The sequence below is a fragment of the Cornus florida genome, unplaced genomic scaffold (assembly GCF_030987335.1).
Source record: "Cornus florida cultivar Cherokee Brave unplaced genomic scaffold, ASM3098733v1 CherokeeBrave_3.0.0_Hap2_Chr01, whole genome shotgun sequence".
Taxonomy (NCBI): Eukaryota; Viridiplantae; Streptophyta; class Magnoliopsida; order Cornales; family Cornaceae; genus Cornus; species Cornus florida.
Window position 1 is genome coordinate 119377074 of NW_026775571.1, and position 13744 is coordinate 119390817.

Sequence of the window (13744 nt, forward strand, 5' to 3'; positions counted from 1 at the left end):
CTCGTAGTATGATGGAAATCTGATAATGAAATTGATACCATTGGAAAGAGGACCAAAAATTCTTAAATTTGAGCTCAAGAATGACCGTTTAAATTTTGAGTAACAAAACAGTCAAAAATAATAGGTTGACCTCAAACGCTACTATGAGCATGACCACACCGAATAATTAATTTGTTGACCGGAACAAGTCAACGGTACAGATCTGAGTGTGCACCACTCTCCATGGTATGCGCTACACCAGATCAATTTCTTATTGACCAGACCACTTCTATGGTCCAGATGACCATGAACAGCAAAATCCCATACACCATACCACACTGAATCATCCATCCCTCATCATCACCATCCAAAGGTCAAGATATGTGTGTACACATTATTACCTATGCCGCGCCACATTGGATCAATTCCTTATTAGGGAGCCGATTTCACAAACACCAGTGTGTGTATATTTATATACAATACTATATAAATAGTATATATTTATATATAATTTTTCAACAATTATAGGAAAATAAAATATAATAAATTCTTCAAAATATAGAAAAATACCAAAAAATTCTAGAAAATTTTCATAAATTCTATAAACCCTAAATAACCCTCTTGGGTCACAGATCAAGCATATAGTTGATTTTAAATATATGTAACCTATATATATATATATATATATATATATATATATATATATATATATATATAATTAAAATTCAACAATTCCAAAAATAAAAATAATAATAAAACATGTTTTTAATACTCCGATTTAATTATGATTTAATCAAATAAAATTAATCTAAACACTGATACTCAAGGTGAAATCCTTATTAGTTCTAAGAGTAGAGTTAGAAAATAACTTGTCTGAAGGTTTCGAAATGAAACCGACGCTTCAAGTTTTGATTGTCTCTTCCAATTCTGACGTCCTCTTTCTCAGACCCGGCCTCCTCCTTATCAGCCTTCTCTTTTTCTCTCTTTACCTCTTTTGTTCGTGTAAACTGTTAACTCTAAAACCTTATGTGTATATTTATACACATTAAAATTCAAATTCTATTCCTACTAGGATTACCAAATAAAAATAATAATAATTATCTTAAATAATATATATACACATATATTATATAATATATATGTATATTTCCTTTCATGATAATCCTTAACTAATTAAATTATACACACACACACACACATATATATATATCAATATATATATATATATATATATATATATATTTCATTCTATAATAATTATTAATTAATTATATTTATATACATATAATTTTATATATATATATATATATTTCATTCTATAATAATTATTAATTAATTATTATTAATTAATTATATTTATATACATATAATTATATATATATATATATATATATATATATATATATATAATTATGAAAATATAATTAAATATCTTTATGTCTATGGGCCCTTATTAATTAACCCAATAAGGCTTCCTTCAAGCCCAATGCCACATTCATTGATCACACTCCTCTTAAGCCCAATCAAATTAAAATAAAATAATTAAATTAAATCTAATAATTACAAATAATTAACAAACAATTCACGCAAACATAAATACACACAAATCAAATAGACAATTTAATCATAGCATTCCACAAAGCAAAACACCATATCAATTCAACAAATATACTAACGAAATATAATATAATTAAAATAAGATAATTAATCTAAGTACTCAATTAAATAAAACAAATCATTTTAAAAATAAAATAAAAATAATTAATCCCAATTAATAAATCCTTTATATATATATTCTCTTATTTAAATTTAAATATGAATTATATTGATAACTGCTTAACTTTATTATTAGAATTACTTTATCATTAAAATAAATTATAACTACCATTTTATAAAATGATTAACTTATTATTAAAACATTGAGTCATTTTTGGCAATAGGTGGTATTAGGCATAAAATATAATTCAAGGGGGTTATTTGCAAATTCAAACATAGTTCAGAGAGTTTTTTGCACTTTACCATATATTTATATATATACACACACTTTTATATATTAAAAATATACCTTATGATAAGTTTAAATTTTTCTTATTATTTCTCAAACAAGTATATGGTGACAAAAGGCCAATTTGTGATAAGAATTTACTCTTTTGCGACAAAATATCCTTTGTCGCTAAAAGATAGAAATTGGTGACAAATAATTTGTCACTAAAAATCTATCAATGGCGACAAAGACAATTTTTGTCACTAGAGCGTAGTTTTTTGGGACAAAAATTCATCATTGCTAAATGATAATAATTAGTGACACCATATTGTCACTAAAAGTCTATTAATTGTGACAAAGTTAGTTTTGTCACAATAACTCAATCTTTTGCAACAATGCATCATTTGTCACTAGAAGGTTATTTGTAGCGACAATAATTTTTGTCGTTAAAATGACATCAATTGTGACAAAGCTATATTTGTCACAATAACTCAATCTTTTGCGACAATGCATCATTTGTCAGTAGAAGATTGTTTGTAGCGACAACAATTTTTGTCGTTAAAATGCCATCAATTGTGACAAAGCAATATTTGTCACAATAACTCAATCTTTTGCGACAATGCATCATTTGTCGCTAGATGGTTGTTTGTAGCAACAACAATTTTTGTCGTTAAAATGTCATCAATTGTGACAAAACTATATTTGTCACAATAACTCAATCTTTTGCGACAATGCATCGCTAGAATGTTGTTTATAGCAACAACAATTTTTGTCGTTAAAATAACATCAATTGTGACAAAGTTATATTTGTCAGTAAAATCTAGTTAATCGCGATAAAGCTATATTTGTCACTATATTGTAATTAGTTGCGAAAATATATTTGTCACTAAAATCAATTTTGTCGCCGTACCCTTTCCTGCCATATAGTCGGATGTGAGAAAATTCCCGGGGTAGATTTTGCGACAACTTTTTGTGACTAATTTGGTTTTTGTCGAGTAAAATTAGCTTGAGGCGATAAAGTTACTTTTTGTCACAAAAGATCATTTTATTGCGACAAATTCATCTTGTCACTATAGTTTTTGTCGCCAAAGACCAAATTTGTTGTAGTGTAATTTCGGGTCGTTACAACTCTCTTATCTCATATGCCCCTCACCATAACCAGTGGCACAACACACAACCACTACCAAAATTGACAGTAGCTGGCATTACCTCCATCGGTGGTGGCAACACCCATCTCTTAATAGCCACCATCATTGCCACCCCTTAATCGCTAGCGTCGCCATAACCACCATCCCCAACCCCACCACCACCATTTTCACCATAACCGCCACTACCACTATGTTTATTCTGGCCATTCAATTTAACCCAATAGTGAACAATGAAATCTTTGACGCCGATCTGCTGAGTTGATTCAGTGTGTCATCTAGCAAAGCCACATCACAAACCCACTTTATTTATAGATCTAACTTTCTGATGATAGCGCGATACAATTGTAGGGACGGCGACGAAAAGTCAATGGAAGTGAATCGATTCCAGCAAGGATGAAGAAATGATGACGATCGAAGAGAAACTGAGGACGTAAGAACTGTCGACGACGATGAATTTTGATTCATTGTGGTAGAGAAGTATGAAGACAATGCAAGGTGGGTGTTAACCAGAGATTTGGTCGGCGACGATATGGATATGGTGGTGAAACGACTGCGTTATCCAGTTTCAAATCCTTGGTGTTCGATCGCACCGACGGTAGATACTCACGGTCTAAGTTGTGCTTTGAAATTGTTGGCAATACGAATCAAATGCCTAAACTACATTTCAAAGTTTTCCTTGAGGTTATCGATAACAGGAGAGAACCACTCAAATGCTGAAATAGAGCCGCCGCCGTCCACCACAATGGCCGAAACTGCTAACCAGAAAATAACCCAAATTGGTCGCGCCATCCCCACGTTGGAGACACAGCTTCATCCCCGTAACAGCGGCACAATCCCACGCCATCCCCACACCTGCACTGGCGGCACCATAGTCGGTGATGAAAAATTATGTTCAGTGCAGTAGCAGGATGGGGGAAAGTATACGAAGAGAGAGAGAAAGAGAGTGTATACGGTAGAGATAGAAAAAGAATGTGGATTAGGGTTTTTTTTTTTTTAAACTACATTAATGTACATTATTTTTATAAGATGGCATTCGCTAATAGGTTAACATTTGTCTAAAATATTTGGGGACAAATAGAATATTGATTAAAAAGGATTTTATGGAGTGTTTGGTGTTTAGTTCAGTCCTATCCCAAAGTTAGAGTGTTCGGTGTTTAGTATAGACAAAATATGATTTGCTTGATTATTGTCCCAAACGAAATCCTTTGACAATTGGACAAAATGGTCATTTTATATGGCCTGCATTTTTAGTTATTAATTTATTCTACTGACATGAGGGCATTACAGTCATTTTAAGTCTCAAGAAGAGTATTTGCACCAAATTAATAATATATGGGGTTTTAAACTACACAGAAACTTTTTTGTACTATATCGATAGTACATGAGATTTTTTTGCAATTTACCTAATATATAACCAACTATGTTTAAGTTCAAAGTTTCTCTTGTAAAAATCAAGAAATAAAAATGTACTCCGATATAGTCTTGATATTTGATGGATCAAGGGCACCTCTATTCGGTACTTATCCATAAAATTGAGCATTCTCTCTAATAATATAACATAGTTAATTAGGAACTAAAATTCCTCTGTGTCTACTGGATATACTAGGGTTGGCAATATGTCACACGATAGTTAACATAACACGAAATAAATGGGTTTGGATTTGACATAATTATGTTCATGTCGTAATCGTGTCGACCCGAATTGAGATAGTAATTAAACGTGTCTTGTTCATATTTAATGTATCAACACATTTATAATCCGCTTAACTGAACGTCTTTAATAAACATGTTGTGTTCGTATTAAAAATGATTCGTTTAACTAAATGTGTTGAATAAACGTGTCGTGTTCGTGTTATAAATGACTTAACATCTCTTGTCGAGTTAAGCCTTGACCCATTTATTAAATAGGTTATGCGTATCGTGTCGTGTTACCTGTATAATAATCGTGTTCTGTTCGTATTAGGGTTTCTTGACACGAATAATAATCGCGTTGTGTTACTAGTGTGATAATCGTATCATTTTCATATGAGAGTTTCTTGACGCGAATAATAATTGTAGTGTTCATGTCGGCCCATATAACATAATACTCATACTTTGACACCACTCGAACACGACCCGCCAACACGAATTGTCACTCCTAAAATTTAACCTCTGTTTTTTTTTTTTTTTCGTCACTAGAATTTACCTTTGAAAATTAAAATGTTGTGTTTGATCCTAATGTTTTTTATTTTTCTTTTGCCTTTTCTCTTTTTTGGGCTTGGGCTCTTAGTCTCGGTATTGACTAGCCCTTTTGTAATCATTGTAGTTCTCGCTGACCCCAATCCTCTTGGGTTTGGATTGTTCTACCTTTGTACTCACCATTCAAAAAATAAAATAAAAAATTTACACAGAAGTGATTGTCCTTTTGTTTGCCTTTATGACTTGAGTAAAGTCACTCCCCTTATTTCCTAACCCTTATATGGCTATTCACATAAATGAAATCGATAACCTCCTTTGCGCATTGAGATCAATTAACAGAAAAATATGACGCACGCTCCAATGTTGTACTACAAAGATCACAACTCAAGATTTTGGAGCCTTGACTGTTGTTTTGAGAATCAGACGACAGTGAAGAAAGCAGTAGCTTATTTCTCAAAATTAAACTCCACTCATAAAAAATAAAATAAAATAAAAAAATAAAAATTAAACACCACTTCTATGAGTATACAGCATAGGCAAAAAAGGCAAATGGGAAACAATTATGGTTAAAATCCTGTGATCAGAGTCTTAAAGGTTGAACCAGCAGCATGGCTGATATAAACAATGGAGGGTTCTCACTCCCACCCACCTATGTGGTTTTTACGAACCATTCCGTAGAAGTGGTTTTTTGACGTCTTCCCATTTGTCCAAACGCGCCCTAGCTTTCTGCACCTGAAATCCAACAAACCAAATCCTTAAATTAAATATTATTGTTGCAAAATTAATTTCGAAAAAAATAGAAGAATATTGTTGCAAAATTTGGACCAACTTGTTAAATTATATATATATATATACCTCTTTATTCCAGTCGGTACGATATGTCACCACAATTAAGATGACGGTTTGCATCACTGTTCCTCCTATCATCCCAGACCATATACCCTACACACGCACATAAAATACAAAAATAAAAACATTCATTTTCCTTTACATTCAAGGATGCTTATTATTCAACAAAAAAAAAAAAAAAAAAAAAAAAAAAAGGATTGTTATTAATTTTCCTTTTTATTAATTTCTTTGTTTTTAAATATGGGCAAATTCGTGTAAGTAAATTCTAAAAATTAATTGACCATGTTTAATTACTTCTCCTTTTAATTTGTTGAACTGGTTTACTGGAAGTTGCATTCTTTATCTTCCCTCGAGCAAATATGCACATGGGGTGTAGACAAAAGATGCAATATACATGCATGATATCAAAATATCATATGCAAATATATATATATATATATATATATATATATATATGAATTAAACAAAGAGGCAACTACAGTAATATATATATATATACCTGAGCACCAAGGTTGAACTTAAAGCCAAGAAGACAACCAAGAGGAATTCCTACCACGTAATAACATCCCACATTCACATATGCCACAAATGCTTGCCATCCACACCCAACAGCCACACCTTCAATTATTCAAACCAATCTGTTAGCGGATATTTTGCGCTGTAATTTGTACAAATATATATATATATTTATATATATTTGCGCTAGGAAAAGTTGCAGTGTTAATTTTCAAAAAATAAAAAATTGCAGTTATATTAATTAACAGTGGTGGTATATAAAATTTAAATTATTTTTCAAAGTTGTTTTTATGAAATATATCTATAATAGAAGTTATAAATACAATTTGAATAGGCAAGAACAAATATTGATCATCCATCAAAAGTTGATTACAGTAGAACACATCATCAGACAACAAAGAATTAACAGTACTCGGCCGTTCATGTGATTCTCATGGTGTTAGTGTTGGCGTTGCAGTGAGATGTAGCAATTTATGTACTACCCTCCAAAAGGCAACAAATAATATATCTTAATGTTGGGCGGTCATTGCTGCTATGTTCTTTTTCCAACAGGTTGGTGGGTGATGCTTCTTTATCTCAAATCTTGATGTGATTTAGACTACTGTTAAAGCTTTAGATAGAGGTTATCAAATTAAGAATGATGTTTGAACCTGACTCCGAAATGACTGTGAATGCGATTTTATAATAAAGAAAACAAATCCTTTCTTTTGCCAATAACATGATAAAGAAAGACTTATCCTATACAAAAACAACGATAACTTGATGCTTTACACCATGCAAATCTATTTCTACTATCTCATGGAGATAATAAAATAGGTGGTGTCACATTTTCAAAATAAATGTATTGTATGAATATTTGTATCAGTTATCAAATAGGCAATAGTTTAATTAGTGCAAACTTGTCAATCGGGAAGTAGGTGTTGGCTTTTTTTCTGATACCACTTTGTTAAAAATAGTGGCCTAGATACATACACACAATATTATAATATTTAGAAAGAGAAGAGAATATAAAGAAATACTTGGAAAATTATTTCACTTCTGCAAATTCATCTTATTCTTCTACTCACTTAAAATAGGTATAATATATGAATTTATATTGGCTCTAAGACACATGTAACCAATTACATTTCAATGCCCAATTACACCAACTACTCCCACTAACATAATATTTAGCAGGTATAACTCTCACTAACATAATCATTTAGTCTTAACTCTCATCACCCTTGATTTTGCACAACCTTCACCATCACACTAACCCTCATATATTAATTCTCATTAAGATAATTTACTGCTTACTAACATGCTAAATACCCACATTCACTATGTAAGACAAATACTTAAACTGATTAATTAAATACTAAAATCAAGTTTATTTTTTAAGAAGAGTGTCGAGTATGGATGTATGAATATATGAGTTTGTTTAACCCTCCAAAATAAATAATAATAATATATTTGAATCAATTTTTTTTTTTTTTTTGGGATACTCGGGATACGCTGTAGAGATTGATCGTCATGATGTAAAACACTACTTGATTTGGCCCCAACGGATCACTCTGGAGTGGTGAGTCCCACCACCGATTACAAATTTACAAGAAGCCAGGCTGATCTTTTAGATAAGTTTTCGAGGGGAAAAGAACAAAAAATCAAAGAAAAAAAAAACAAAAGCAATCTATCACCGGCTCTAACATTCGAGACATCAGCACAAAGTTCAGCTAGCTTGTCAGATGTCTCGCTAGCTACAAAAAATATTCATCACTAGTGCATGTATATTTAATACGTATGCATATGTATGATCCAAAACAACTGCAAGTCTACTACATTATATATTTATAACTTGCGTGTGTGGGTGTGTGTATAATCGATCAATATTCCAATTTGTATTATATTGTTTATAAAGTGGTGAGTTAAGGTCTTACCAGACAAGACTGGTTGGACACCATTGAGAATGAGAGTGACCGCCAAGAAGGGGCAGAGTTCGGAGACGGCCTCAGCCACAGACTCACCGCTGGTGAAGGCGTAGCTGATGACGTTGCGCAACGCTAGCACAATCATAGCTTCCACCACAGCAATTATGAATGAAACAAAATTCACCACCACAACGGAGAATGCTGCAGACTTGGGGTTTCCTGCTCCAAGCTCATTGCTAACCCTTACACTGTTTCCAAATAATTCATCGATCAATCACTTCATTCAATCCTCAAAAAAAAGTTTAAATATATTTATGCTCAACGACTCACCTGGCAGCTGCGTTGAACCCAACAGAAACCATGAACAGTAGCCCATTAATCGCCATGCTGCAGGAAATTAAAGACATGCGTTATTAAACCCTTTATTTAAACAAGTACTAGCATACTATTAATATGCCAAACAAAAATAATAATATCTCCATTGATAGTAGTTTAATTTCCCTTTTTTTTAAGTGTTTTTGGATTTTATTTTATCCAGTTTTACGAATATCCTAATCAAAGACCAAAAGATCTACACGACAATAACACAGACCACTTCACATTACATTTGAAGACTGGAAGCTAGGGACGGACCCAGAAAATAAGGGTGGGGGTAATAATAATTTTTTTTTTTAGTAATAACTGAAAAAGAGCAAAATAGTAGGGTATATTAGTAATAAAAAAAATTTACGATTTTGGGCGGATGTACCCTCTCCCACCCCCACAACCGTTTAGAAACTCCCGGCCCGTCCTAATCCAAAACCGCCTAAATAGGGAGCGTTTCTACTCTATCCAGTGCCTTTTAACTTTTTTACTCGCACTCGTCCAGCCCCTTTTAGTTTTAGAATTTTTTTTCTTTTTAAATTTTTTTTTTTTTCTTAAATACAATTATATAATTATTAAAAAAAATTATATAAAATGAATAATCAATAATTTAACATAAAATTAAGGATATGAACGTTCTTAGTTCGTAAGCTGCCAAAGTCATTAATAAACTAAATGGCTGCCAAAGTCGTTATAAATGAGCGGAGATCCGTCCGGCTAATTGCAATCCCTACCGGAAGCTGAGATACGTGCCGTTGATGCACACTGCCAGTCATTGTGGGGCTTGGGCAAACATATAGAGCCCATGGGAAGGACAGCTTTATTAACAAGGAATTGACTGGAGGCCCAACTAATCAATTCCATGTGTTATAGGGCCCTCCTGCGCGCAACAAAGTCTATCAGACCACGTCCAACTTGATCAACGCGCCAAAGCGAAACATCATACGTCACACGAAAACACAATCATCGGAGGACGCATCATCCCAAGGCCACTTGGAACAAAAACTAGGGTGGATTCATGTATATAGTGTTATCATCCAAAGGATTGCAATCTTTACACGTGTCTGTATTCCTCCACTATGTGCAATGATTGTTCCGTATCTGACAAAATTCTGCCAGCTCGGATTCATAAATGTATTTATCGAGAATTCAAACATATATGAAACCACATATTTGATCCACAATCATAATTTACATAACTTTATCGGATAAAAAAAGTCACAGGTAAGAACTTTAATTGAAAAATATTCTTTTAAGAAGAGTTGTTTTTTAAATCATAACAAAAACTAAGACCTTCAATTTTATTTTTTTTATTAATTTTTAATTTTTGACATAAAAATAGTCAAAAACAGTAGACAACTGTTCTTTAAAATAGCAATATTCACATTGTTAGGCCAATAGAGACCAGTCTAAAATGGGACAGCTATCCTAGCTGCTACGACGCAAGAACTTTGATTCCAAAGGTAACCTTTTGACCAAAATGGTTTTTTAAATGATCACAAAAACTTACAATTTTAATTGAAAATTCCTTAAATGATCACAAGAGAGTTTTGAACATGCAGTATTTTGTTTTTTTTTTTTATCGAATGTCCCTAAAATTTCCTCATTCCAAATTTTAAAAATATCTTCTTAAATTAATGCTATAGAAATTTTATAAATATTTAGATAGATAAAAACAAATGTTTGATTTACCTTGCAAAAATTAACTGCCACCCATAAAGGAAGTGGTTAATATATGTATGTAACTAATAAAATATATACCTGAACCCCCTCTATTATTAAGTGGCTCATGTTACTTGATAGATGCTGTACTCAAATATGTAAAGTGGGAACTCTACCTTGGAGGAATGTGATATTCGACTCAAATTGTAGGGTAGTTACCGTACCTGGAAGGAATCAGACTCTCAGCCCAAAGACCCAAATATATGTGTGTGTGTATATATATATGTGTGTGTATATATATACAGGGTAGTAACTCTACCAAGAAAGAATGAGATGATGGGTCAAGACTCAATTGAGGAGTAACTCTACCAAGAAAGAATATTGATTTTTAAAAAATTTGTCAAGGCTCAATTGAGGAGGAAAAAAACATGGGTTTCAGTTAGAGAATGAACGATCGATTTGAATTTTGAATTGAAAAAAAAATATTTTTAAGAGTACAATACGGTTTAAAATTATAAAAAAATTAATATTTAAATTATTAATAATGAAAAAGTTGGGCAATTGTCCCACTCTGACTATCATTATTGTGTCTATCAAAAGATATCTCACCCTAATAAAGTGGAGGTTGTAAGAGTTTAAAGTGCCAAGTCCCATGAAATGATTTAGGCACAAACAATGGTGGGACATACAAATATTTGGAACCCACCACGACTTGTGTCCTTTTTATTTTTCTTTTTTCTTTTTTATTTTATTTTTCTTTTTTTATCGAAATTCAAGTAAACACAGGCCCTACTGATGTCAAAACACGCTTTAACTTTTTTTTATTTATTATTTTTTATTTTAAGTAGAAAAACTTATACGGAGTAACATTTTATATCTTAGACGAGTAACATTTTATAATATTTTATATCATACGATGGATAATTATAATAAGACGGAGATACTACTACAAGTCTATTCATGACTTGTGTGGTTGCTTTTAAACTAGGCACGAAAAACATTTATAGAAACCTAAAAAGTGAAATTTTTAGTTCTTACCAGACAGAGATAGAGTCCAAAGACAAGGCAGGGTTTTCAAGCAGGCCAGCAATCAACACTAGTATCTGAAAGTACCACGTCTCCAAGCACAGCATCACCGCAGATGCAAAAGACAATTTCAGAAAATCCCAAAGCCCATAAAAAGCTTCAAATCTAAACCCAGTCCACGTGGCCTTACACGTATCACTCATCAGTATGTAAACAAACTGGGCCCCAACTATGATCCACCACGACAAGCTCAACACCAGTGATGCACCTATCAAGCCCAGCCCGATCTTGTACACCGCCACCCAGCTTAACAATAGGTGCAACCCAAGTGTAGCCGCTGATATGTACGCGCTGGGCCGCACTATGCTCTGTGATTGCAAGAATTTCTGTATTGGAAAATTGATGGCGTACGCGAAGATCTGTGGGATGAGACCGTAGACGAATATTGCCGCTTGCGTTGCCACCTCCGTCGATTCGCCCAGTAACAGCAACAGTTCCTTTGAGAACACATAGATCACCGTTAATGGGATCCCTGTCAGAGTGAGGACGATCGTTGCTCTTTGGAGATAGACTCCTAGCATGTCGTACTTGTGGGCCCCATAAGCTTGTCCACACAATGTCTCTACCGCACTGCCCATTCCAAGCTGCAACCGCAGAATAATAGAGTAACATTAACTATTCTTACATTAATTGTACTTTTATTAGTTCAAATATATGGATAAAATAATATTTTTAAGCCTTTTAATGATATTTTTAGATTTTAAGTAAATTTTGAACATAAACAAAAATGACAAAAGAATGGTCAGTATTACATTTGAAACCAAAAAAAATTACATAAAGAATACTATTTAAACAATCTAAAAGAAAGGCAAATATAATTATCCCAACAATAAAATAAGTGATTTCTGCATACTCATTTGTGCAAGTACTAAAATCCTCTTCAGTAAATTGATTTTTTTACATATATATCAACATTTTTAGATACTAATCATACTAGATAGACAACAGGCCCAACACACACGTGTATATGTAATCGTGTGTGTATATATATATATATATGATATACGCATATATATATATATGCATAAACGGCATACTTTTGTACATATATAGATATATGTATATATGTATGTATATATTTGGGTATAGATAATTAGATACAGAGAGAGAGAGAGAGGGGTGTATACCATGAGGCCGTAGGCAAAAAGTTGGATGCCGTTGTTGCCAAGAGTGGCGGCGGCGAGCTCAAGATTGCCAATATGACCGGAGAAGATTCGAGTGGACATGGACATGAAGTTGTTGATCAAGTACACCAAAACTGCCGGTGCAGCAAGCTTAAAGAGGATCTTAAGTTCGATCCAACTGGCCAATCTTAGACGCTTCAAGTAAGGTAATTCGATGTTTGACAATATCTTTTCGAGTTCGGAGTTAGACTCATAGACATTCGATGGCAATTCGGACGACGATGGTGGCGGTTGTGCTGACTGTAAGATGGGTTGGCGGAGTCCATCTTCAGATTCCATGCTTTTCACTCCAGACTTTTGAGTATAAGGAGGAGTGTTGTCTAGATTTTATTTTTTATACACACACACACATATAGTGTATAGGAAGGAAAATGGCAATATAGTTTATTCAGACTTGACTTTACTTTCATGTGACCTTATTGCAGTCCACATTCTTTTACTATCCCTTATTTATTTATTTATTTATTTTGTGTAAATATAGTTACTTTTACTTCACTTTTGCTTTTCTTACTTTCCATTTAATCAAAAAAATCAAGGAAAAATGCTTCTTTCACCCAACTTGGCATCCCAAATATGAGAGAAGGTAGCGGCGATCCATCGCATAAGTGGGTTCAATTTAAAAGGAACAATTTTTTATTTAACAATACTTGTGAATAGGTTACTCTTATTAATGATTGATGTGATCTAATTATAAATACATACATAATTTATAATTTTAAAATTAAAAAATAATAAATAAAAAAATTACATAGGAAGATTGAATTTATTCTAATTAAAAATTATTATTCTTATTTGTCAGTTTCTAATTTTATAATATGTGTATTTATTATTTCTTAAAATGCTTTCAGTTGCACACGGGATTTAAAATATATATATATATATATATAT

At 32.6% G+C, this 13744-nt stretch overlaps 1 protein-coding gene across 1 annotated transcript; it reads right to left on the reverse strand.

The window, feature by feature from the left end:
- Positions 1 to 5719: 5719 nt before the first annotated feature.
- On the reverse strand, positions 5720 to 13309 carry LOC132267119 (protein DETOXIFICATION 40-like). The gene is made up of 7 exons (XM_059768182.1): positions 12800 to 13309; positions 11625 to 12256; positions 8892 to 8948; positions 8571 to 8809; positions 6638 to 6756; positions 6145 to 6231; positions 5720 to 6021 (listed from the first exon to the last, which is right to left on the reverse strand). The coding sequence occupies exons 1-7, from the start codon at positions 13133 to 13135 to the stop codon at positions 5950 to 5952; spliced, it is 1542 nt and encodes a 513-aa protein (XP_059624165.1). The 5' UTR covers positions 13136 to 13309; the 3' UTR covers positions 5720 to 5949.
- Between the last annotated feature and the right edge of the window lie 435 nt (positions 13310 to 13744).